Source organism: Sapajus apella, unplaced genomic scaffold (assembly GCF_009761245.1).
Source record: "Sapajus apella isolate SASKATOON/1434 unplaced genomic scaffold, GSC_monkey_1.0 scaffold139, whole genome shotgun sequence".
Lineage (NCBI taxonomy): Eukaryota > Metazoa > Chordata > Mammalia > Primates > Cebidae > Sapajus > Sapajus apella.
The window spans coordinates 3283721-3310473 of NW_022437079.1; the positions used below are offsets into that span (position 1 = coordinate 3283721).

The window sequence follows — 26753 nt, forward strand, 5'->3', positions numbered from 1 at the left end:
CGGAGTTTCGCTCTTGTTACCCAGGCTGGAGTGCAATGGCGCGATCTCGGCTCACCGCAACCTCCGCCTCCTGGGTTCAGGCAATTCTCCTGCCTCAGCCTCCTGAGTAGCTGGGATTACAGGCACGCGCCACCATGCCCAGCTAATTTTTTGTAGTTTTAGTAGAGACGGGGTTTCACCATATTGACCAGGGTGGTCTCGATCTCTTGACCTCGTGATCCACCCGCCTCGGCCTCCCAAAGTGCTGGGATTACAGGCTTGAGCCACCGCGCCCGGCCCTACAGAGTTGATTTTTAACTGCAAACACTGCGTATAAGAATACCACATCCTTGTATTGTGACTGGTTGTGGAGCCTACTGTAAGGAAAAGTCCCCTCGGCAGAAGCAGTTCCAAATTCAATATGATGACATTTATACTGGTGTCCACCACAATTAGGCAACATCTCTCTTGACTTGGGGTCATGGCATCACTGTCACAACTATGAGAAAATGTGTAAGAGGACTGCACATGGTCCTTTCTGCCCGTGGACACCACTGAAGAAGCATCGTTAAAGTCTCTCTTCTCCCTGCGATCATGTCTAAGTCAGAGTCTCCTAAAGAGCCGGAACAGCTGAGGAAGCTCTTCATTGGAGGGTTGAGCTTTGAAACAACCGATGAGAGCCTGAGGAGCCATTTTGAGCAATGGGGAACGCTCACAGACTGTGTGGTAATGAGAGATCCAAACACCAAGCGCTCCAGGGGCTTTGGGTTCGTCACGTATGCAACTGTGGAGGAAGTGGATGCAGTCACGAACGCAAGGCCACACAAAGTGAATGGAAGAGTTGTGGAACCAAAGAGAGCTGTCTCAAGAGAAGACTCTCAAAGACCAGGTGCCCACTTAGCTGTGAAAAAAATATTCGTTGGTGGCATTAAAGAAGACACTGAAGAACATCACCTGAGAGATTATTTTAAACAGTATGGAAAAATTAAAGTGATTGAAATCATGACTGACAGAGGCAGCAGCAAGAAAAGGGGCTTTGCCTTTGTAACCTTTGATGACCATGACTCTGTGGATAAGATTGTCATTCAGAAATACCAAACTGTGAATGGCCACAACTGTGAAGTTAGGAAAGCCCTGTCAAAGCAAGAAATGGCTGGTGCTTCATCCAGCCAAAGAGGTCGAAGTGGTTCTGGAAACTTTGGTGGTGGTCGTGGAGGTGGTTTTGGTGGGAATGACAACTTTGGTCATGGAGGAAACTTCAGTGGTCGTGGTTGGCTTTGGTGGCAGCCGGGGTGGTGGTGGATATGGTGGCAGTGGGGATGGCTATAATGGATTTGGTAATGATGGTGGTTATGGAGGAGGCGACCCTGGTTACTCTGGAGGAAGCAGAGGCTATGGGAGTGGTGGACAGGGTTATGGAAACCAGGGCAGTGGCTATGGCGGGAGTGGCAGCTATGACAGCTATAACAACGGAGGTGGAGGCAGCTTTGGCGGTGGTAGTGGAGGCAATTTTGGAGGTGGTGGAAGCTACAATGATTTTGGCAGTTACAACAATCAGTCTTCAAATTTTAGACCCACGAAGGGAGGAAACTTTGGAGGCAGAAGCTCTGGCCCCTATGGTGGTGGCAGCCAATACTTTGCCAAACCACGAAACCAAGGTGGCCATGGCGGTTCCAGTAGCAGCAGTAGCTATGGCAGTGGCAGGAGATTTTAATTAGGAAGCAAAGCTTAGCAGGAGAGGAGAGCCAGAGAAGTGACAGGGAAGCTACAGGTTACAACAGATTTGTGAACTCAGCCAAGCACAGTGGTGGCAGGGCCTAGCTGCTACAAAGAAGACATGATTTAGACAAATACTCATGTGTATGGGCAAAAAACTCGAGGACTGTATTTGTGACTAATTGTATAACAGGTTATTTTAGTTTCTGTTCTGTGGAAAGTGTAAAGCATTCCAACAAAGGGTTTTAATGTAGATTTTTTTTCTTTTTCTTTTTCTTTTTTTTTTCGCACCCATGCTGTTGATTGCTAAATGTAATAGTCTGATCGTGATGCTGAATAAATGTCTTTTTTTTTAATGTGATGTGTAAAGTTAGTCTACTCTGAAGCCATCTTGGTAAATTTCCCCAACAGTGTGAAGTTAGAATTCCTTCAGGGTGATGCCAGCTTCTATTTGGAACTTATATACAACCTGCTTGGGTGGAGAAGCCATTGTCTTCGGAAACCTTGGCGTAGTTGAACTAATAGTTACTGTTGTGACCTGAAGTTCACGATTAAAAGGGATTACCCAAGCAAAATCATGGAATTATTAGTTATAAAGGTGATTGTTGGCACATCCTATGCAATTATCTAAATTGAATAATGGTACCAGATAAAATTATAGATGGGAATGAAGCTTGTGTATCATCCATTATCATGTGTAATCAATAAACGATTTAATTCTCTTGGAAAAAAAAAAAAAAAAGAGTACTGCACATGAACACTCAGAACACCCACAGCCCATAACGGTAGCTGTCCAGCCTTGGCTAACAGCATGTGAAAATTAACCAGAGAACTACACAAAGCACGGGCCCAAACTCTCAGATATTTGTTGCCCATTTGTCTGCTCTTAGAATCATTCACCCAGTGTCCCCAACAGCCAAAAGAGGGGATGAGAGGTGGCATCAGGATGCAGGGAAGAGCTTCTACCACTATCCACTGGGTCTTAGCAACTGCGTTAGTCATGTGCCGAGGGGGCACACTTGAGCAAGACATCTCTGAGTAGCTGCAGTCTGAGAAGGCGTAGGCAGAAAGGAGTAAGGTTGAAGTACAAAGGGCGTGGAGCAGCACGACAAGAAAGCAGTAAGGAATTCAGACCGACTGTGCATAAGGCTTGGCCTGAGCCCTGGAGGAAGGCTAAGTCATCCAGAAGACATCACTAGGGAAAAAGTCAACACTGCATCTCTTGAAAACAGTATGTGTGACACAGAGTGCAGAGTCCCTTCATTTTACAACTATGGTTTCCTCTATCAGAAGCAGAGCCTGCCCCTGCCGCCTCCAAAATACAGATCTGGAGCCAGGTGCAGTGGCTCATACCTGTAATCCCAGCACTTGGGGAGAGAGAGGTAGACGGATCACTTGAGGTCAGGAGTTCAAGACCAGCCTGGCTAACATGGTGAAACCCTGTCTCTACTAAAAATACAAAAATTAGATAGGTGTGGTGGAGCACACCTGCAATTCCAGCTACTCAGGAGGCTGAGACACCAGAGTCGCTTGACCCCAGGAGGCAGAGGTTGCAGTAAGCCGAGATCATGCCACTACACTCTAGCCTGGGTGACTGAGTGAGACTCTATCTCAAAACAAACAAACAAAAAACAGATCTGGACTTCTATAGGGAAACCTGGTTCACTCAGACAAAGCACTCTCTTTAAGTGCATTCTCTTAGCTAATGCTTGGTACATTTTTCAACAAGGCAGGTGGAGAGTACTCAACTAATAGATTTATACTTTTTTGCTTATTAATTATTTTGGGTGAGGATAGTTTCTCCGTCCTAGAACTGGCAGCAAAGCATTTGCTAAAGGACTAGAATATTGTCCAACTTTTCCATATCTACCTACAAATGACAACAATTTTCTGCAAAGTCCCTGTCACGGGTAATGACATCACACTGTGAGGAAGGAATGTTTCAGGCAATAAAGATCTGATTCTCTCCTACCCTCCCGGATTCAAACACTAGACTGCAATCAGACTGTGGCTATTTTAACACCAGTGACGCCATATCCCATTGATGCCTTAAGGACATGATGGGAGTAGATTCTTCTTTGAACATCACACAAAGCCAAATACATCTGCAGGTGAGCATACACAGGGCATGAGGTCTACTCACTCTTTGGTCAGAAGAGGACAGGACTTGAGCAGAAAGCGTGAGAGCCCCGAGTCCTGGAAGTAGAGGTCAGGTGAGGCTGTTGGGCTCTTCAGGTTCAAGCACCGGACGATAACGTACAGCACAGCAGCCACTGCTGCTAGCTTCATTCCATCAAATACGGCGGGGAGCTCAGGGGTCTCCAGCATGGCATTCATCTTGATCTGGGGAACAGAGGCACAGGTCTGAGTTTACAAGCACAGTGAGGAGGGGTGGTGTCCACCGCACTACAGACGCATGGTGGCTAAGAGACACTGCAATGGTGTGCCATATTCAGACGTATCCACAGGGCCCTCCCAGGCAGACACCGCCTGCACCTTACAGCTCCTAATCAACTGGCCATAATCCAAATCACAAACAGTTTTGAGCACAGATAAACTGAGGACTATGTGTTTTTCTTTTTATACTCTGATGAGCATTTCTAAGATGAGCAAATTGGAAAATGCTGAGAATAGTATCTTTCGTCGGAGGGGGAAAAATAAGATCAGTCAAAGAGGCAGCAATAGGACAGGGGTAGCACTTTGATTGTTGTTAACAGGTCATTTTTTTTCCCTCTGTAGACTTAACCTGCACCTGGTGCCCCAGGTGTGTGTGAGTGTTATGTTTACAGCATTGAACAGAATCGCGGATGAGACCACTGGCGCCACCAGGTGTGGTTGTACTGCCTGCTGGCCTCACCCCTTTATTTGCACAACAGGCTGAGATGAAGCAGCCTTGGCCTGACTCAGCCATCTGCTCCCACAGGCTCCCCAGTGCTGGAGTCTGCGTCAGACTCAGCCCAGGTCACAGTGGTCTTGGCTTCTAAGGGTTTCAAGTGTGAAATGCAGCTTGGCTACTTTTTTGTTTGTTTGTTTTTGCTTTTGTTTTTTCCCTGCAGAGGCTATTTAAATGTCCAAATTTAGGTTAAAAGTAACTAGTCCAATATTAGGTTAAAAGTAGAGCAAATTGGACCACTAAGCCAAAATTTAAAATTGGAGTACAGAAAACGTATATGTTTATCTGGCTTTTCCCGAGCTCTCCCAATATTTCATCTTTCGAAGTAACTTTACCTTATATACAACACACACACACACACCCCCCTCCAAACATATAAAATGAAACATCAACAACAACAAAATCAACAGCAACACAAATCCAGTATTTTCCTTGCTGCTTGGCAGAAAAACAGAACATCAGTTGTTAACTTAAAAATTAGGGAAACCAGCCGGGCGCGGTGGCTCAAGCCTGTAATCCCAGCACTTTGGGAGGCCGAGGCGGGTGGATCACGAGGTCAAGAGATCGAGACCATCCTGGTCAACATGGTGAAACCCCGTCTCTACTAAAAATACAAAAAATTAGCTGGGCATGGTGGCGCGTGCTTGTAATCCCAGCTACTCAGGAGGCTGAGGCAGGAGAATTGCCTGAACCCAGGAGGCGGAGGTTGCGGTGAGCCGAGATCGCACCATTGCACTCCAGCCTGGGTAACAAGAGTGAAACTCTGTCTCAAAAAAAAAAAAAAAAAAAAATTAGGGAAACCACAAGCTAACAAAAAAGAGAAAATGGTAACTCTCATAGCCAAGGTAGCTATGGCTACAGCTAACCCTGAAATGGTTTCAAGTAGCCTCTGCTAAAAACAGTTATCATGAGAGCTCTGGGAGCCAGTGATAGACACAGAATTGGCAGGACAAAACAATTTCCAAAAACTGTGTTAGGAGTGTAACCCACCAAACTATCCTAAGACCTACAGCAAGTCCAGAGAAGACTCAGAAACTCTTTTCTAAACTCATGGTCACTTTGGCAGACACTTTCTGACAGGGATCCCCAATTCAATAATAAAAGGAAATCTAAGATCACAGTTCCGTAACTAGACTTTCACCATCAGGGCAAGACAGGGATTTTTTTTTTTTTTTTTTTGAGACAGAGTATCACTCTTTCACCAGGCTGGAGTACAGTGGTGTGATCTCGGCTCACTGCAACCTCTGCCTCCCAGGTTCAAGTAATTCTCCTGCCTCAGCCTCCCAAGTAGCTGGGACTATAGGCATGAACCACCACACCCAGCTAATTTTTGCATTTTTAGTAGAGATGTGGTTTCACCATGTTGACGAGAATGCTCTCAATCTCTTGACCTCTTGATTCACACACCTCAGCCTTCCAAAGTGCTGGTATTACAGGTGTGAACCACGCCTGGCAAAGACAAGGATTTTTTAAGACTTACCTGACACAATTTCAAATCAAGGCTAGACCATAAATACACTGTCAGCTATGCTCAACTTCTGTGAGGAGACAGTCTTCTTAAAACTTAACTTCGGGGCCGGGCGCGGTGGCTCAAGCCTGTAATCCCAGCACTTTGGGAGGCCGAGGCGGGTGGATCACGAGGTCAAGAGATCGAGACCATCCTGGTCAACATGGTGAAACCCCGTCTCTACCAAAAATACAAAAAATTAGCTGGGCATGGTGGCATGTGCCTGTAATCCCAGCGACTCAGGAGGCTGAGGCAGGAGAATTGCCTGAACCCAGGAGGTGGAGGTTGCGGTGAGCTGAGATCGCGCCATTGCACTCCAGCCTGGGCAACAAGAGCGAAACTCCATCTCAAAAAAAAAAAAAAAAACAACTTAACTTCTGGGCTGGGCGTGATGGCTCATGCCTGTAATTGTAGCACTTTGAGAGGCCGAGGCAGGCAGATCACTTGAGGTGAGGAGTTTGAGACCAGCCTGGCCAACATGGTGAAGCCCCGACTCTACCAAAAATACAAAAATTAGCTGGGTATGGTGGCGAATGCCTGTAACCCCAGCTACTTGGGAGCCTGAGGCAAGAGAATCGCTTGAACCCAGAAAGCGTAGCTTGTAGGAAGCCAAGATTGTGCCATTGCACTCCAGCCTGGGGACAAGAGCGAAACTCCATCCCAAAAAAAAAACAAAAAACTTCTGATGACATGTCCCCTTACTCCTGGAGTCATATCTCCTGAAAGCTATCTATAAACCCCTAAAACAAGGATCCTTAACTTGGGTTCTATGGGTTCCCTATGGCATCCTAGGGTCTAAGAACCCGCTGAAATCATGTGAAAGTTTGTGCACATGAGCAGTTTTCTGGGGAGAGGGTTTGAAACTTTGATCAGCATTGCACTGAGATGCTCAGGAGTTTCATCTGCGGCTCCCATTCCTCACCTTGTCCGAGCCCTCTCACAGATGCCAAACTGAGGCCAAACAAATGTCCAAGATGATGCAGCCTGTTAATACAGGCTTTGAAGTCTCCACATTGTAGTGGAGGGCCAAAAGTAAAATCCACCAGAAATTCTCTGACTATACGTCGCTAATACGGAACTAAGGTGGAAGTTCTTCCTCATCACCTTTGTTGGAAAGAGAACAGGGTAATGCAACACGTAGTTTTTACCAGTTTCCTTGTTGGTCTGGGGTGGGCTTACTGAATTAAGAAAGAAATCCTTCCCTTCCCACTTCTACTCACTGCTTCCTAACTTAAGGGGAGGAGAAGCAAGAATAAGAGTCTCTGCAATATTGGCCGGGCATGGTGGCTCACGCCTGTAATCCCAGCACTTTGGGAGGCCGAGGAGGGTGGATCACGAGGTCAAGAGATCGAGACCATCCTGGTCAACATGGTGAAACCCCGTCTCTACTAAAAATACAAAAATTAGCTGGGCATGGTGGCGCGTGCCTGTAATCCCAGCTACTCAGGAGGCTGAGGCAGGAGAATTGCCTGAACCCAGGAGGTGGAGGCTGCGGTGAGCCGAGATCGCGCCATTGCACTCCAGCCTGGGTAACGAGAGCGAAACTCCGTCTCAAAAAAAAAAAAAAAAAAGAGTCTCTGCAATACATACCAATGTTACTTATTCTTCTCACTGCAAATACGATTTTCCTTGAAGAGCTGTATAGTTGGGCTGGTCAGTCAGATCTCTTATTCAAACTAACCTAAAAGTTAAAAAGATTGGATGGTAATGTTTTAAAGAATGAAAAAGAAGCAATTTAAATGAAACATAAGCACAGTCTAAGTTTCTCTGCATTTAAAGTATTTAGAGAAAAGACAATTTCTTTAATTAACATGTATGCCACCCTCTTGAAAGACTGGCCTTTTTAACAAGCCTGCTGCGGGAAGGCTTTGTGAATCCACCAAGACTGACAGGCTCTCTCTTGTTTCCAGGACAAATTTTCTGCTGTGTTCCTGATTCTGGCTAATGGCAATTTACATTACTTTGAACCTTTTCTCATAACATAATCTCCAGAAACGCCTAACAGGACAGCTATCATCTCTGTGTGACCAATGAAATAACTTAGCAAGGCTTGAGATCAAGACAGCACAGCCAGTCGACTTATTTGTTCTTTTCCAAACATACAGCAGGGACAGAAAAAAAATATGAGCTGAGAAAAGTAATAGGGCACCGATGGGCTCAAAAACAAGGTACCAGAAACAGAACAGAGCCAAAAGCAATGGGAAGGGGACTGCATCGCTTGTAGGTCCTCAGTTCAGACTGGGGCCAGGGGCTGGCTGCTGAAAAGCACCAGAAGCTAAGTGCTCACTGAGATGGGGCCCTGAGCAGAGCCTACTGTTAGAAGCTGCTAAAAGATCTATGGCTTCTAAAGCAGCAGAAGCAAAAGAAGGAACATGGGGGAAACAGCCAGTGTTGATGCAGCACTATCTATGTGCTAAGCTCTGTTCTTCAAACCTGACATATGCTAGCTCATTTAATCCTTCCCATACTCTATGAAGTAGATGCTATTATTACCCCATTTTATAGACAAGGTAACTGAGGCATACAAAGTTTAAGTCACTTGTCTAGTGTCATTCAGCTGGTGGGCAGAAAAGCCAGAGTTCATATCTGGTCCCAGAGACCCTCCTTTTAATCACCATGCTGTGTTACTAGAAGGCAGGTAAGCCAGAGAGAAAGAGAGGCAAGCAAGAAAGTGGGTGGTGCGGGAGACACACGAGGCACCAGAGGCTTGCCCAAAGTCAGACAGCTGTAAACGGCAGAGCTGGGATTCAAGCCCAGTTTTTTTTTCTGATTCCACCACACCAAAATGACTTCAGAAGAAAATCAAAGCCAGGTGAAGGAAATAATCAATTAACCTTCAGAACAGTCATGCCCAACTTCCAATTTTTATTACCTGTCCCTATTCTGAGACAAATTAGTCATAGAGGGCCAGGCTGTGGTGAGGTGGGGCTGGAAGAGCAAAGTCTCCAGCCATATCACAGGCCACCTGACCCCACAGGCTTGGCTGACAAATGAAAAACAGGGCATGAGCTAGATCAAAGATCCTAAACCGGAGCCCATGGCGTGGTGTTGCATTCAGCTGGCATTTAAAAAAAAATAATTATTTGTTGCCAAATTATTAACACCATGAGATTTCAGATAAAAATCTACGTTTCTGATTTCTCTTGGAAATAAAATCAGATGTGCCAACACAGGGCCAGCATTCTCACATGGCAACAATGGACAGAGCTGAGCAGGGCTGCCCCTTTCAGACCTGGTAAGCTCTCTCCAGGTGGCCACAGTCCCCACCACTTCCCCAACCACAGACCCCTGGCCTGCTTTAATCATTTATGGTACCAGAATGGTCCCTGTAAGCATCTGAACATGCAACTCTTGGAGAAAAGCATCTAAGGTCCCTTCTAGCCCCGAATAGGTCTGTACTGACTTAGTATTTTAAAAATATACAATCAGTATATGTATAAATAAAAAATTCCTAGAAAAAATGATGCAAAGGCAGTGGCAAAGCTGATAGGATAACAAGATGTAGCGCCTTTTATTGACTGATATTTTCATTGAGGTTTATTTATACCTGAACTCTTTCCACAAACTATTTGAGACAGCTTCAAGAAAACACCCTTACTGAATCTACATGCATAGAAAAAGATCTGGCAATGTGTTAGACCGCTGACTCCTTTCTGATAGTAAGTGTCCCCTTCATCCTTACTAGCAAAAACCTGTGAAATGTGCCCAGCTGAAAAATACCACATACCCCAGCTTCCCTTACCTAGGTGAGTCCATGTAACTAAATTCTGATCAGCTCTGGAGGGGTTGATCTAATTTCTGAGAAGGCTCCTTAAAGGGCAGGGAGTGCACCCTTTGTCTGCCCTTTTCCCTTCCTGTGTCCCTGGAATGCAGAAAACATGGCTGCAACTCTAAGAGCCCTCTTGGGCCATGAAGTGACCTTGAGGTCACTTTAGGAGCCCCATTAAGAGGACAGCAGAGCAGAGAGACAGAAATCTGGGTTCCTGACAACTTAATGGAGCCCCCATATCAGACCCAGACTGCCTATCTTAGGACTCCTTTTACATGAGAGAATCAACAGCTGAAGTCACTGTGACTTCTAGACTCTTTTAGTTGGCAATTTCTAAAGACACAGAAGGAAATATGATATACTCAATCTTTATGAATACTAAAATCACTTGGTTATAAGTGTTGGCAATTTCTCTATTTCCCAGAATTCATAATAACTATATTTTTTATTATTAGAACAAAGCTTTAAAATAGCAACTAAGAAAATCTAATTTTTAAAAACTAGAAAATACATGTCAACATACATAATTATGTAGGTGATAAAGTTTTAATGCATGTGATTATGCTTTAATTTTTTTGTTTGTTTTTGAGACGTAATCTCACTCTGTCGCCCAAGCTGGAGTGCAGTGGTGTGATCTTGGCTCACTCCAACCTCTGCCTCCCAGGTTTCTCTTGGAAATAAAATCAGAAGATGTGGCAACACAAGGCCAGCAATTCTCTGCCTCAGGCCCCTGAGTAGTTGGGATTACAGACACCCACCACCACGCCCAGCTAATTTTTGTATTTTTAGTAGAGATGGGGTTTCACCATGTTGGCCAGGCTGGTCTTGAACTCCTGACCTTGTGATCCACCCACCTCAGCCTCCAAAAGTGCTGGGATTACAGACATGAGCCACCACGCCTGGCTGTGATGATGCTTTAATTTATCTGAGCTTTCTGACTGCGGGGGGTGGGCGGGAGGTTTGGGGGGGAACCCAGTCAGACCTATAGTTTCCAAAATGGAAAGAGAGTTAACATATATTGTGCTCTTACGCCCAGTGGCATAACAGATACTCACTGGAAACAAGGCTTATCTGGCACAAAATTATTTTTTAAAAAAATGTGGGACTTTATGTAAGGGGACCTTGAGTGATTTGATAGACAATGTCCTCCCACAACTTTTTTTAAATAGAAAATGCAGTAGAGAATTAATTTCCTCAACCCTCAAAAAATTCGAAGGTTTTAAAATTCAATTCAATTCAGGAAGGCAATCCTATGAGAGATTTATAATTATTGTGGTCCAACTCCACAGCCTCCATCCAAGGCTTCTGCCTGAAGTCCTGAGGAACAGGTCACTTCTGCACATCCCTGGAGACACCCCCTTGAGTTTCAGCAGGCTTAATTAAGTACCTGACTACCTCCTGTGCATGTAGCATTTCGCAGGATGGCAGTTAAGTACATTCTCATTTTAACCAGGAAGAAAAGAAATTTATGCTAAGGCTATATGTACTTTAGAAGCTTAGATAAGAATAATCTGGCCAAGTGTGGTGGCTCATGCCCCTAATTCCAGCACTTTGGGAGGCTGCAGCAGGTGGATTGCCTGAGCTCAAGAGTTCGAGACCAGCCTGGGCAACACGGTGAAACGCTGTCTCTATTAAAATATAAAAAACTAGCCAGCCGTGGCAGTGTGTGCCTATAGTCCCAACTACTCGAGAAGCTGAGGCAGGAGAACTGCTTGAGCCCAGGAGGCAGAGGCAACAGCGAGCCCAGATTGCGCCTCTGCACTCCAGCCTGGGCGACAGAATGAGACTCTGTCAAAAAAAAAAAGAATCATCAGTCCAGGAAAAAAATTAAGCAAGGAAGGACTCATGGAGCAGCGAGATCTAGAACCCAGCTTTAGTCAATGAAGTACAGCTGTCCCTCCTTAACTGCAGATTCAACCAACCACAGATGAAGAATATTTAAAAAAAAAAAAAAAAAAAAAAAAAAAAACAGACAACAATAAGGCTGGGTGTGGTGGCTCACACCTGTAATCCCAGCACTTTGGGAGGCCAAGACGGATGGATCACTTGAGACCAGGAGCTTGAGATGAGCCTGGCCAATATGGCGACACCCCATCTCTACCAAAAATTACAAAAAAAATTAGTCAGGTATGGTGGCACGTGCCTGTAATCCCAGGCTGAGGCAGGAGAATTGCTTGAACCCAAGAGGGGTTCATGGTTAGAGAATATGCCCAAATCACCTCTCATGACTGGGGAGTTCCACGATCCTGTCCTTAGTGGCTGAACGGACTGTTTGCCACATCCTTCTGTAAGGCCCCTTGGTTACTCAGACAAGCTCCAATCAATTCAGATGATAGCTAACTGACACGAACACCCACAGATGACTCGTGAACACAATACAAATTACATTCTGTGAACAAATACTGAGTGGCTTGGCTTGTCTCTGTGATTCAGCTGTCAGAACCATTCTTTCCTCTCAGCTATCAGCAAAGTGAGGGAGCTCAGAGATCCAGACATCTGGGTAAGGGGGAGATCTCTCTTCCCTGCAACCCAAAAGGGCCTAACATAACAAGCTTTGATACTTACGGGTCCTAAGGCAAATACCTCTCAAGGAAAACCAAACCAAACCCCTAAAGGATTTCTCTGTTCCAATTCCATCTGGTTGAAGAAGTAAATTTCGTTTAGGGGACAGTCCTGCGGTGACACAGCACGTGGCAAATCCAGCTACAGTATTTGTCCTGGGGCAAGTTCCTTAATCCCTCCCAACATCATCTGTAAACTGAACATGTTAATCCATAAAGAGCATTTTAAAACAATGCCTGGCATACAGTAAGTACCCCAAAATATTCGCTATTATCATCTCCACTATTAAATTTTCCTCCATTTTGCCTCAGTAAATAAAAATAACCTAAGTTGACAGGTAGAAACGACCACAAAACATACTCCTTCCTAACTGACACGCAGGTCTCATTAGCAATGAACTCGCTGGCTGATTGACTGCTTGGGCCTCCTCCAGTGAGTTTAAAATTAATCCCAGGACATACTCTTCTTGATTCTTCTAAAATGGAAACATGTTAGACTTAATAAATCACTGGATAGTAAGTGGTGATCATCATGTCCCATAAACAGTTCCACAAAGTCATAAGGTCACACACTCAATCTGTTGGAATTTCAGAAAATGGTCTACCAGTTCTCAGGAGGAGTAAAATTATCCAATGCAGGAAAATGGGAACCTCACATTTAAATATCAGGAATGGCTACTAAGCCCTGAGCTTCCACAAAAGAAAGCTGCCAAACTAAAAATATCTGAAGACTGAGTCACCAGGTAAACATGAGCATTTAATTGGGCACTTTTCTGTGCCCTTACTAAAATACTGAAGGGAAGCTGGCCTCTCCCAATAGCAAATAACCCTGCTGAAAGAATAGTACTGTCTACGAGAGAATGAATGGGTAAAGCACTTAGCAAAATCACAGCCAAAATTTTCTCTTACACTGAGAAACCATCAATCCATACCTGAGAACAAACAAAAAAATCCTAAGCCAGATGTTTCCTCTAGGAAGGTTCCAGACTTTCTAAGAGAACAGGCACTTGAATAGTGAGATTTGTCCTAAACATTGTATTTTTAAAAATCTGTACCATAATTAAATTATGTAATATCAAAAGCAGAATCACAGTTTATCAGAACCCAATGAACTCAAGTGCCTAAGTTTACTGGAATTTTTAAGAGAAAGATACAACTGAAGAAGAGGGCATCTCCAGATTGATTGTCCTGGGCATGTCCTGAGAACAGTACAGATGCCACCCACTATTCTACATCTGGAAACAAGCTTCCTGAAGGAGGAAATGGAGAGGTGGGTGGGAGGGCGAGACCCAGTGCCTGGTGCCACCCTTGCCTGCAGAACCACTCACCCCAGGGAACTCCCTCAGGCAGGCAAAACGTTTCACCCAGAGTTGCAACAGAAAAGGACTTACAGCTACTCTCAGTTAATGAGAAAACAAAAATAACTTGGACTCCCTGTTCCTGAGGGTTCTGGCGTCCCAAGCCTCCCAGTGCCCTGAGGACTTGGCTAAAACACACTCTGGGGCCCTTAATGAGAGAGCATTGACACCAGTGGCCCATTATAACTCTAACAATCTTGCATTTCACCATGGCAGGCATCTGTGAGGAAATCCGACCAACGACGAACAGGCCAAGCCCCTCTCCTTACCTGCCGAAGGAGAGACTTGCTTGGCCCACTCACCCCAGCTGGCCAGAGTTCAGGTCACTTGTCCACCCATCTCTCTCAGCTGTGCGGCTTTCTGATGCTAAATTCTGCCACCTAGGAGCAAGAGCGCCCCTCAGGGCTTGGCCTGTTACACAGGGATAGACAGCAGGAAAAGCTCTGTGCTTCTTGCCCTTCCAAGACCGAGAGAAGGTTCTGGGGACAACAGTAACTGTGCACAGCATTTCAAGGCAGGCTTTACTTATTTCTGTTTTATAAATACCTCAGACACTGAGTAGAAACAGCATCTTTTTCCAGTTTAGACCAGAAGTCCTGAAGGTCACATGGATTCCTTTGTGACCAAGTCTTAGGAGACAAATGCTACCAGCTAAATGCAGACAAAGATGAAGGACTGATTTGTGCTTGACATGAAGAAGGGGTATGGTGAGATAGGCACCGATCTGGTGCTGAACATGCCAGCCTCAACACTGGGCCTCCAGGGAGCTCTGCCCAGCCTCTGCCATCAGTCCTGCTGAGTATGAGAGCTAAAGAGCTTTGCCCCCCACTTGTAGGTCACAATCCAAGTGGAAAGACCCAGAGATTCTGGATTCTAGTTGTCAGAAGGGGCGGGGATCCCACTTATGTCTCTACATTACTTGTCTCCAGTGGCATCTGGAGTTATTACACCCCCCACCCCTCTGAACATTCTGTGCTGTACAGCTCTGGGCAGATCACTTGCACTTTTGGAGGATTTTGAGGCTCAGTTTAAGAGTCCATGTGATATAACTGAATGACACAGGGATGAAGGTTTTGGAACTAGAGGACCTGAATTTGATTCTCGGTTCTGCCAAGTGACCCTGGGTGAATTATCTAAACATTATGAAGGTTTGGTTTTTCTTCTATAAAATGGGAGAAGGGAGGTCATATTACATGTTACTGAAGGAAAGAAGATGAAATTCTGTAGACTAAAAAAATGACTTATAATGATAAAATATGCAGATATCCTCAAGATAAGGTTTGTAAAATGCTTTGAGCTCTTTAGCAGAAAGCTGCTTTATTAAATATTTCAAGGTTAGAAAACCATTAGTTTTAAAGCAACTGCTAAGGAATTTTACACATGAGGAACATGGGAATTGGTCCCCAAGTAGTCTGAGCTTGACTTTATGACATCTTTGCACTAAGGTTATTGAATGATCTAAAAAATAAAAACTCGAAAGGAAGCCCTCTGGGTTGACATGTTTTAGGGTTCAGTGGATTGCTTTTTCAAGGACAGAAGTAAGGTCATGCCCTCAAATGTTCCTCCCGCCCATCATCCAACACAAACACTCCAGGGTCGCTCCAGGCCTGATTCCTGCCTCCCACTGTGGACTAAGTTTCCTCAGCCTTCTTTAAACCCAAGGGCAATCTCACCTGCCACCCCAGCCCACCAGCAGCCTTCTTTCTTTCTTTCTTTCTTTGTGTGAATTTTGCCTGTATCAGGCAGGCATTTGCTCCGAGTCCACCTCTAGTCCACCTAAAAAATACTCTGCACTACAGAGCAGGAGTGCCCTACATGAAGCAGACACCTACGCCACTCACTCCACAGGAGCTTTTCCTCTGCTGGGCTTTCCTAATACATTTGTCTTGCCTCCTCATCAGTTTCCTGGGAGGCAAGAAACTGGCCATCCAGGAAGATGATTTCATCACAAATGGCAGAAGTGTTTCTCTGAGACTGGGAAAGAAAATTACCCCGCTTACCAAAAATTAATTCACTGACATAAGTAGGGAGCACCCTCATAGATCAAGCAGTGGCTTATAAATGAAGAGGACAGAACCCGCTGAAAAGGCATCAATCCCACTGGGGGGATGTTTTGCAAACTATGCCCTCCTGACATAGTGAGACCCTCATCTCTACAAAAAATTTGAAAATTAGCCCAATGTGGTGGTGCATGCCTGTAGTCCCAGCTAGTGGCGAGGCTGAGGCAGGAGGGTTGTTTGAGCCTGGGAAGTTGAGGCTTCAGCGAGCTGTGATTGCACAACTGCACTCCAGCCTGGGCCACAGAGCGAGACCCTGTTTGACAAATAAACAAACATAAATTAATAAAGCATGCTGTACATCATAAACAAATTTTGTCAATTAAAAATTAATAATAGGCCGGGCGCGGTGGCTCAAGCCTGTAATCCCAGCACTTTGGGAGGCCGAGGCGGGTGGATCACGAGGTCAAGAGATCGAGACCATCCTGGTCAACATGGTGAAACCCCGTCTCTACTAAAAATACAAAACATTAGCTGGGCATGGTGGCGCGTGCCTGTAATCCCAGCTACTCAGGAGGCTGAGGCAGGAGAATTGCCTGAACCCAGGAGGCGGAGGTTGTGGTGAGCCGAGATCACGCCATTGCACTCCAGCCTGGGTAACAAGAGCAAAACTCTGTCTTCAAAAAAAAAAAAAAGTTAATAATAATTTTAAAAATAGGCAGGGCATGGTGGCTCAAGCCTGTAATCCCAGCACTTTGGGAGGCCAGCATGGGAGAATCACCTGAGGTCAGGAGTTCCAGACCAGCCTGGCCAACATGGTGAAACCCCATCTCTACTAAAAATACAAAAATTAGCCAGGTGTGGTGGCACATGCTTGTAATCCCAGCTACTTGGGAGGCTGAGGCAGGAGAATCATTTGAACCCAGGAAGCGAAGTTTGCAGTGAGCTGAGATCGCGCCACTGCACTCCAGCTTGGATAACAGAGTGAGACTCCGTCTCAGAAAAAAAGAAAAAGATTTGTCACTAGTCTTGGGAGGGTGCATACACATACCTATGTACACGTTTGGTCTCATCCACAGTTTTCTGGTTCTTGTCTTTAAACAGTGCTGCTTGGTAGCCATACACATGGCTGCATGCATGCTAGGGAAATAGGCCCAGCCCAATACGGGTTTGCTTCTGCCTTTGTTTGCTAAGGGAGACTGCGATGTCTTGCTAGGCCCTGAAAAGCATGGAATGGCTCCAGAGATCCAGGATGATTTCTCCAACTTGATTCAGAGCCACGAAAAGCAGCTGTTAGGAGCAGACTGCAGATGGGCTCACCATTGTGGAAATGGCTCTTTTCTCCCATCTCAGGAACACAGGTTCAGCCAACAGTTCTAGAAAAGGATGTCTATCTAATTCAGGAATTCTAAAACACAACTGTGTCACAGAGGCTCGAAAAGAGGTGCAGACTGAGCCCAGGAAGAGGAGGAAGAGCAAAAGGACATGGGCATCTTCTCTGCAGTTCCGGCAGGCTTAAAGAATGATCTATTACCAGAAAGACTGAATCACAAACTGAGATGAAAAAGAAAAATGATCCATTATCATTTTCCAGCACGCAGAACTGTTTCTTAATTGTCTCTGGTTTCTGTTTCCTCCCCTCTGCTTGCAGTCTTGCCATATTCTGTTTAATCGTATTATTTCATTCTACACTCATTTCTGGGGGAGGCCATTTTGGAGACAAAATGGACGTATTTTTGCCTTTAAGTTTAGTGGCCCATTGGATCGAGGATTTGGTGAGCCTTGTACTGAGATATCTTGGCTTGAGATATGGCTGTAAAGTGAATTTCGAAAACCATGGCAGTACCTTCTTATAAAAAAGAGCAGGCCAGGAGCAGTGGCTTACACCTGTAATCCCAGCACTTTGGGAGGCCAAAGCCGGTGGACCACAAGGTCAAGAGATCAAGACCATCCTGGCCAACATGGTGAAACCCCATCTCTACTAAAAATACAAAAATTAGCTGGGTGTGGTGGCATGCACCTGTAGTCCCAACTTCTACAGGAGCCTTCTTTGTATTTTGTGTGAACTTTGCCTGTAACAGGCAGGCATTTGTTTCGAGTCCACCTCTAGTCCACCTAAAAAATACTCTACACTACAGAGCAGGAGTGCGCTACATGAAGCAGACACCTACGCCACTCACTCCACAGGAGCTTTTCCTCTGCTGGGCTTTCCTAATACATTTGTCTTGCCTCCTCATCAGTTTCCTGGGAGGCAAGGAACTGGCCATCCAGGAAGACGATTTCATCACAAATGGCAGAAGTGTTTCTCTGAGACTGGGAAAGAAAATTACCCCACTTACCAAAAATTAATTCACTGGCATAAGTAGGGAGCACCCTCATAGATCAAGCAGTAGCTTACAAACGAAGAGGACAGAACCCGCTGAAAAGGCATCAATCCCACTGGGGGGATGTTTTGCAAACTATGCCCTCCTGACATTCCACCTCACTCCCCATAGGGACCAAAAATATCACTCTAACCTCCGTGGGGGTTATGAAAGAAGTATAATACACAGCATCCATAAAATGATTGGAAAATAGTACAACAAATCTGTATATAATGAAGTACTAAAGTACCAACTTTAGGTTGCATCAAAGTACCAATGAAAGTACTCTGAAATACCAACTATAAACACTGGAGGAATTCAAACAAAGCAGGCAGAAAGAAGGAGGAGGTAGACTCATAGCTGAGAACCACTGGAAGAGGTGGAACAGAAGAGAAGGTGAGAAGGAGGGATGGATGCAGACATCAGGCTGGACTCACGTATGAGCCAGGGCCCAAGAATGCTGGGCGGTCAGGAAATGGGCAGACGGACAAGAGGGATGTGTTTGGGAGCAGTGGCAGTGAGTCATTGTGGAATGAAGCTTCAGTGCTTTACTTACAAGGGGGATTCCAGATGTCAGTCTGGAAGATGATGCCACACAGGTGCTGCCTGACTGTGTGCGTAGGGCTGTGCACTGTTGTTCATGTGAGGGGCTGACATGAGGACATAGGTGTGAGAAGCATTTATTTGGCTACCTGTAACCTACATGACTCATGGCAATGTTGGACCAGCACTGGCTTTCACCATTTGAGCCCCACTGTAAGCCTTTGATGGCATCCAACTGGTTTTGTATAATCTGCTGATATTCACTGGGGGCCCATCTCTTCCAGGCTCTAAGAATCATACCATTTCTCACCTTCATGCTATGTAACTACCTTTTCATAGCTAGAAAATTTGCTAGTCTTATCTCTACATAAAAGTGATGATTCATGTCTCTGTTGGGGGTTCTGTTCTATGCACTTGTAATTCAATCCTCATGTCTAAGTTCTACACAAATTTAAATTTAGGGTGTTGAGTACATAGTGGGCACTCTGTAAATATTTACTGATTGACTATGTCTGTGGCATTAGCCTAAAACATCACCATTGTGGTTCTCTGAACAGAAGTTTCTTGCCAGGAGAGTATTACATTAGGCGGAGAGGTACAGGCCTTTATGAGTAATTGCCATGCCACTGTACATAGGAGAGAAGCTCACGTGGCCTGGGCTGTCAGCAGCTTTTGGATATTTAAAAGACATCTCAAAGTTCAGGCAGATAATTATCCATCCAAAAATGAAAGTTTTCCCTTTCCATTGCTCAGAGGAGTTACTGTCCCAAGGCATATTTCTTTCACATTCTCTCAAGAACATCTCACCAGGCTCAAAGAGTTACGGATCTACCCAGAAACTGCTGTCTCACAAATAAAGAAATATATTCAAAGATAAAACAGGATGCTGGAGGAAGCAGAAGAAAGGAAAGGCCCCCAGAGAGAAGGTAGATGGAAATCCACCCATTGATTGTTGACATTCAGATAAATACTGAAATACTATTACAAGATTCATGATTTCTGCTATTCTCTCCAGAACATACAATGCAACAAAATTGTCTGTGGTATTTTCCAACTGACATAAGCTTATTTGGTCCAGAAAATATAAATTTTAATACAATTAACTGTAGTTGAACATAGATTAAGAGGTTGGTAAAATTATAAAATAAGATTCTTTTTTAACATCTAAGGAAAATGGAAAAATATTTCCACAAAGATTTCTGCTTCATTGAGATGCTTTCTGTGGGTGTGCATTGGTGGTGGGGTAGAGAGGCTACTTGCAGGCTTTGGAGACAGACAGTATTGACCTGAATTGTAGCTACACTTTTTTTTTTTTTGAGACGGGGTTTCACTCTTGTTACCCAGGCTGGAGTGCAATGGCGCGATCTCGGCTCACCGCAACCTCCGCCTCCCGGGTTCAGGCAATTCTCCTGCCTCAGCCTCCTGAGTAGCTGGGATTACAGGCACGCGCCACCAGGCCCAGCTAACGTTTTGTATTTTTAGTAGAGACGGGGTTTCACCATGTTGACCAGGATGGTCTCGATCTCTTGACCGCACGATCCACCCGCCTCGGCCTCCCAAAGTGCTGGGATTATAGGCGTGAGCCACCGCGCCTGGCCAGTAGCTACATTTTTTACTAGTCATGTGACTTTAGGCAAGTGGAAGGATTGCTTGAGCACAGGAGTTTGAGGCTACAGTGAGCTATGATTGCACTACTGCATTCAGCCTGGGTAACTCTGTCTCTTAAAAAAAAAAAATTAACAACACAATGTGAACTTGGCAGTGGTATACTCACCAGAGAAGACAAAGGAGAGACTTCATTCACCAAGGCTGGAAGATCCCAGTGCAGAGCCAAATGTCTAGGTCCTCAAGCCTGGTTAGTCTGGTCTTGACTTGCCCGTGAGCAATCATGACCGATGCTAATTTAAGTATCTTCTACAGATAAACATATGGATCACACACACATTCCTTCTCCCATTCCAGACCATTATTTCCTCTACTAGCTTGCCCAGACAAAATACTAAATCTGTGAACCATAAGTTAGGGATCAAAGACTCTCATCCTAGGGTCTAGTATTGCTTTTTGGCTCTGATATGTTATCTTTAAATCACTGTGTCTTTATTTTTTATTTATTCTTTTTTTTGAGACAGGGTCTCGCTCAGTTGCCCGGGCTGGAGTGCAGTGGAGTGATCTTGGCTCACTGCAACCTCTGCCTCCCGGGTTCAAGCAATTTTATTCTAGTGCCTCAGCCTCCCGAGTAGCTGGGATTACAGGTGTGTGCTACCACACCCAGCTTAGTTTTGTATTTTTCACCATGTTGGCCAGGATGGTCTTGAACTCCTGGCCTCAAGTGATCCACCTGCCTTGGCCTCCCAAAGTATTGGGATTACAGGTATGAGCCACTGAACCCAGACTTTTATTTTTACTTTTTTAAATTTATAGAGACAAAGTCTTGCTCTGTCACCTAGGCTGGAGTGCCCTGGTGCAAGCATAGCTCACTGCAACCCTGAACTCCTGGGTTCTAGTGATCCTCCTGCCTCAGCTTCCCAAGTAACTGGGACTGCAGGTATGTGCCGCCACATCTGGCTAATTAAATCTTTTGTTGTTGTTGTTGCAGAGTCTCACTATGTTTTCAAGGCTGATCTCAAGCTACTGGCCTCAAGTGGTCCTCCCACCTTAGCCTCCCACAGTGTTGGAATAATAGATATGAGCCACTGAGCCTAGTTAAATCACGGTAACTTTAAATGAAGGAACAAAGCTAGATAACAATAAACTGTCCTATTTGTGTAGCTCTATAGTTTATAAAGTGTTTGTGATTTTAATACATTACCTCATTTACTCCTCAAACATGTCACAGAATGCATTTGTGTCGACAGTGGACACTAAGTGCTGAATTTACTGACAAAGTGCATCTACCTCATCTGGTGCTCACAACAGCTATGAGTTACTATTAATGCAAGCAAGGAAACTGAGGCCCAGGGGCCCTCCCTGTGCCAGGCCCTGGTAAGGCTCTGGGAATACAGGGAAGCAAGGCACCCACCCATCTTATAGGCTGTTTGCAGAGCTGGATAGATTCTGACCACTTCAGACTTGATACTGTAGCCTTATAGAAGCTCCATAATGCCTCTCCGCCCATCCATAGAGAGACTTAAAGAAATCTGCATTCCCCTTATAAGCTCTTTTGTTGCAAAGTGCTGATTTCTCTTGCAATTTCAGTGCAATATCCAGAATTTCTATGTAGAGTCAATAGATTGATAGATGATATTAATGATAGATGGAGGGAAAGCAACTATGTTTTCTAAATTGGGAAAAATATCCTTGGCTATAATCTACTTGGCATTTCCCATCCCACTATTTAGAAGGGTACATTTGTCAACATCATTGACAGGAATGAGCAGGCACTTTATTTACATGATCAGAATAGAGGAGGAAACTGCAACCAGGATATTTGGAACCTGAGAAGCTAATGTCTACATCGTGAATACAGTTCAGGCCACACAAGGAGCTGTAAGAGGCTGGAAGCTCAGCTAGTACTGTGGAAAGCCCCCTCTGTGGCCCATAGTGGGGCACATGGTGTCCAGGCCCCAGGGAGGCTCCTCAGGGCAGAGTCTGGCACAGCATCCAGCAGAGAAAGGGCTTAATAAATGCCTCCTGAACAAATGAGAAAAAAGAACGTTTCTCAGCTGTGAGGACTTTAGTGCAGTCACATAATCCTAGGAATAATGTATATCCCTCAATTTTAGAAAATTGTATTGACATAATTGGATACATGAGAAAAAGTAATAGGATGCCAAACAATATATGTAGAAATTTGCTAAAATTTGGCTGGGTGCCATGGTGCACACCTGTAATCCCAGCACTTAGGGAGGCTGAGGTGGTTGGATCACTTGAGCTCAGAAATTTGAGACCAGCCTGGGCAACATAGTGAAGTCCCATCTCCACAAAAAAAAAAAACAAAAATTAGCAGAGTGTGGTGTAGTCCCAGCAACTGGGAAGGCTGGGGTGGGAGGATCACATGAGGAGGCGGAGCCCAGATCCTGCCACTGCAATCCAGCCTGCACGACAGAGTGAGACTGTCTTAAAAAAGAAAAAAAAAAGAAATTTGCTAATATGTATAATTCCATGTTAAGTGACTAAAACGAGGAGCTGAACAACATGTACAATATGCTACCAGTTATATAAAAAAGAAAGAAAAAGGATATAGATACACACATAAAAGATCTTTGAAAAAATATACAAGATATGGCCGGGCGCGGTGGCTCAAGCCTGTAATCCCAGCACTTTGGGAGGCCGAGGCGGGCGGATCATGAGGTCAAGAGATCGAGACCATCCTGGCCAACATGGTGAAACCCCATCTCTACTAAAAATACAAAAACTAGCTGGGCGCGGTGGCATGCACCTGTAGTCCCAGCTACTCGGGAGGCTAAGGCAGGAGAATTGCTTGAACCCAGGAGGTGGAGGTTGCAGTGAGCCGAGATTGTGCCACTGCACTCCAGCCTAGCGCCTGGCAACAGAATGTGACTCTGTCTCAAAAAAAAAAAAAAATAAAAATAAAACAAGATACTAGTACCATTGACTGCCTCTTGGGAGGAAGGTTTTCCACTCTGTTTACCTTTTGAATGTCATACCACATTAATGTATTATCTGTTCAAAAGTAAATAAATACCTCTAATGGACAAACTACCCAATTTCTCCAACAAATTACAGGGAAAAGAAGAAAAGGAGGGGGATCTGTAGCTTAAAAGAGACATAAATGGGCTGGGCGCGGTGGCTCAAGCCTGTAATCCCAGCACTTTGGGAGGCCAAGGCGGGTGGATCACGAGGTCAAGAGATCAAGACCATCCTGGTCAACATGGTGAAACCCCGTCTCTACTACAAATACAAAAATTCAGCTGGGCATGGTGGCGTGTGCCTGTAATCCCAGCTACTCAGGAGGCTGAGGCAGGAGAATTGCCTGAACCCAGGAGGCGGAGGTTGCGGTGAGCCGAGATCGCGCCATTGCACTCCAGCCTGGGTAACAAGAGCGAAACTCCGTCTCAAAAAAAAGAAAAGAGACATAAATGGTAGAGCAATCAATCATTTTGTCTAATCCTTACTTGAATCATAATTCAAAGAAATTAAGCTTAAGGAGGAAAACACTTATGCCATTTTTAAACAATTGGAAATTTGAACAATGATGATATTTAATGATATTAAAGGACTATTGTTAATTTTTCAAAGAGAAATAATGGCTGTTTTTTTTTTTTTTTTTTTTTGAGATGGAGTCTCGCTCTTGTTACCCAGGCTGGGGTGCAATGGCGCGTCTCGGCTCACCGCAACCTCCGTCTCCTGGGTTCAGGCAATTCTCCTGCCTCAGCCTCCTGAGTAGCTGGGATTACAGGCATGCACCACCATGCCTAGCTAATTTTTTTTTGTATTTTTAGTAGAGACGGGGTTTCACCACGTTGACCAGGATGGTCTCGATCTCTTGACCTCGTGATCCACCCGCCTCGGCCTCCCAAAGTGCTGGGATTACAGGCTTGAGCCACCGCGCCCGGCCAATAATGGCTGTTTAATAAAGGAGTCTTTATGTTTAAGAACTATCATAGAAATATTTATACATGCAACTATACGATGTTTGAGATCTATTTCAAAATTAATGTGAGCTGGGAGAAGTAGCTTGGAGGACCGAGTAAATGTGAGTGGTTATGAGTTGACTCTTGTTAAAGCTGGCGGTGAGTTTTGTGTGGCATGGAGGTTCACTACATGATTCTCTCTACTTCTGTGCGTCTTTAAAATTCCCAGAATAAAAAGCTAATAAATGAATGAGTGATTATTTAGCAATATGACAAACCGTCCTGCTAGTCACTAAGGCCCAAGCTCACCCCAACCTTCCACTGCAATCAAGCCTCTACTGTCCCTGAGCTGAGGAGTCACCTGTAAAAAATAAACTTCAGGCTGCTGCCAGCTACCGCAATTCTGGCAAGTGTTTAGGCCACACAAATATCAGCAAGAAAACTTTATCACTCACTCCAAAAATAAACATACAAAAAGAACCAGAGAAATTAGTTTTGGAAGGCCTCCTTGCATTAATGTGGAAGGTTAAGTGTTGGCGGCACATACAAACAGATGTGATGACTTGTATCTGCTCCCCTGTAAAGTGTCTTCCCCAAACCCATAAATAATTTTTGTCACTCTCCTTGGGAGTGTTTCTCAAGTTCTCCGAATGACTTTATCACTTCCAGGATCTCAACGCAGAAAATCAATTATGTCAACTAACTTTTGAACTCAGCCAATATTTCTAAACTTTTCAACACATGGAAAGCAGCCCTATGAATGACACAAACATGACTGGAAACCTCCATCTGCCTCCCGGAGCTTAGATTCCTGCACTGGGGTCTTTCAAACTCAGGTACCACATGGCTCCCTCTGAGGGAAATAACTACAGTAGTCCTGCCAGATGCCCCTGATTAAATTACTTTGTGTTCGATTCTTAAATTTAAATTGAACTACTTTTATCCAACTATTAATTATACTATTTCTTTTCTTTTTTTTTTTTTTTAAAAGATGGGGTTTCACGGTGATGGCCAGGCTGGTCTTGAACTCCTGTCCTCAGGTGATCCACCCATCTCAGCCTCCCAAAGTGCTAGGATTACAGGCATGATCCGCTGCACCCGGCTTTATACTATTTCTTAAAATGCATGAACAGTACAAATAGTACTCAGTACAGAGCATAAACTTCCTTTAGCACTTTTACAATTACAGAGATCCAACCACATTTATAAAAACACAAAATTACTCAAACAGTAAAATTCAGATGAGCTACATTAATGTAATGAGACTAATGCCATTATTCAGGCCTGAAATACCTGCAGACAATGTCAGTGTCTCCTGAGCGGGTCCTTTGGGTCCTGAGAGCCTATACTGCCAGGTACAGTGTGACAAGTCCATTCTCACACCCCTTTTCTTGCTGGGACCCTGCTGCAGCCTTCATTTACACAGTGCTGTGTGGTATCATTTGACTTCACTTGATGCTATCACATCTTTTCTGCACTAATTCCATCTCTGTATTTTTCTCTATAGCAGGGTTAGCTGCCTTCAATTCATTAGAAAGTCACATACAAATGGGGGAGGCACTGAGACTGTGTGGGTGGACCCTGATATTATAATTAGTATCCCAACATTCCAGGACAGGCGAGTACAACATTTCCAATTATCATTAACATGAAACCAAAAAGCCTGTGTTCGTCATCTAATGAGAACCTAAGGAACCTCAAGGACACACCCTCAGCCCTGGATTAGGAAATCCATAGCACAAAGTGAATGTGGCGGTGCTACAGAGGAAAAAGTGTGGTGGGGACTCAGATGAGAAGTCACACTGTATCTCAGAAGCCATCTGGGCCATTACCTGGCATAATCATGGATTTAGTAAGTTTAACTACATGCTTCCAAAGAACTGATGTGTAAATACCACTGAAGAGCCTTATTTAGTTCCAGTGAGTTGCTGATGTCTCACTTCAGCCCCCTCCCACTCCTCAGTCCTTAAGAACTAAAACATGGCACTTCACACATGACAAATTCAGACTTCAGGAGTCAAAGAACAATTTCCAGCATCGGTTCACATCAGTATAAGGTGCTACAATTGCATATCCACATTGTGTAGTCTGTATCACCTAAAACACTGGGCACAAAGCCCCAGCAAATGCTGCTGCTGCTAGGTTAACTAAACTAAATCAATGGCCTGGTTTCCCAGCAAAAGAGTAACCAGCATTGTTTAAGGAAACTGCAAAAGAGGAACGTTTCCTTGAGTAGAATTCTCTACCTTGGCCGGGCGCGGTGGCTCAAGCCTGTAATCCCAGCACTTTGGGAGGACGAGGCGGGTGGATCACGAGGTCAAGAGATCGAGACCATCCTGGTCAACATGGTAAAACCCCGTCTCTACTAAAAATACAAAACATTAGCTGGGCATGGTGGCGCGTGCCTGTAGTCCCAGCTACTCAGGAGGCTGAGGCAGGAGAATTGCCTGAACCCAGGAGGCAGAGGTTGCGGTGAGCCGAGATCGCGCCATCGCACTCCAGCTGGGTGACAAGAGCGAAACTCCGTCTCAAA

The 26753-nt window shown here is 44.8% G+C and overlaps 1 protein-coding gene and 1 pseudogene across 4 annotated transcripts in view; one reads left to right on the forward strand and one right to left on the reverse strand.

The window, feature by feature from the left end:
* ABHD2 (abhydrolase domain containing 2, acylglycerol lipase) overlaps positions 1 to 26753 on the reverse strand; it is a 114072-nt gene that overhangs the window by 79466 nt on the left and 7853 nt on the right. Inside the window, exons 2-4 of one of the 3 annotated variants that reach the window (XM_032263910.1) lie at positions 18700 to 18793; positions 7686 to 7776; positions 3839 to 4038 (exon numbers count right to left, since the gene is read on the reverse strand). In XM_032263910.1, the coding sequence (XP_032119801.1) occupies positions 3839 to 4032 (194 nt within the window). In that variant the 5' untranslated portion in view covers positions 4033 to 4038; positions 7686 to 7776; positions 18700 to 18793. The remainder of the gene's footprint in view (positions 1 to 3838; positions 4039 to 7685; positions 7777 to 18699; positions 18794 to 26753) is intronic. The other 2 variants (XM_032263909.1, XM_032263911.1) reach the window with 2 other exon arrangements.
* LOC116540403 lies at positions 525 to 1754 on the forward strand (annotated as a pseudogene). The gene has a single exon (XR_004264422.1). The product of XR_004264422.1 is annotated as a heterogeneous nuclear ribonucleoprotein A1 pseudogene (transcript).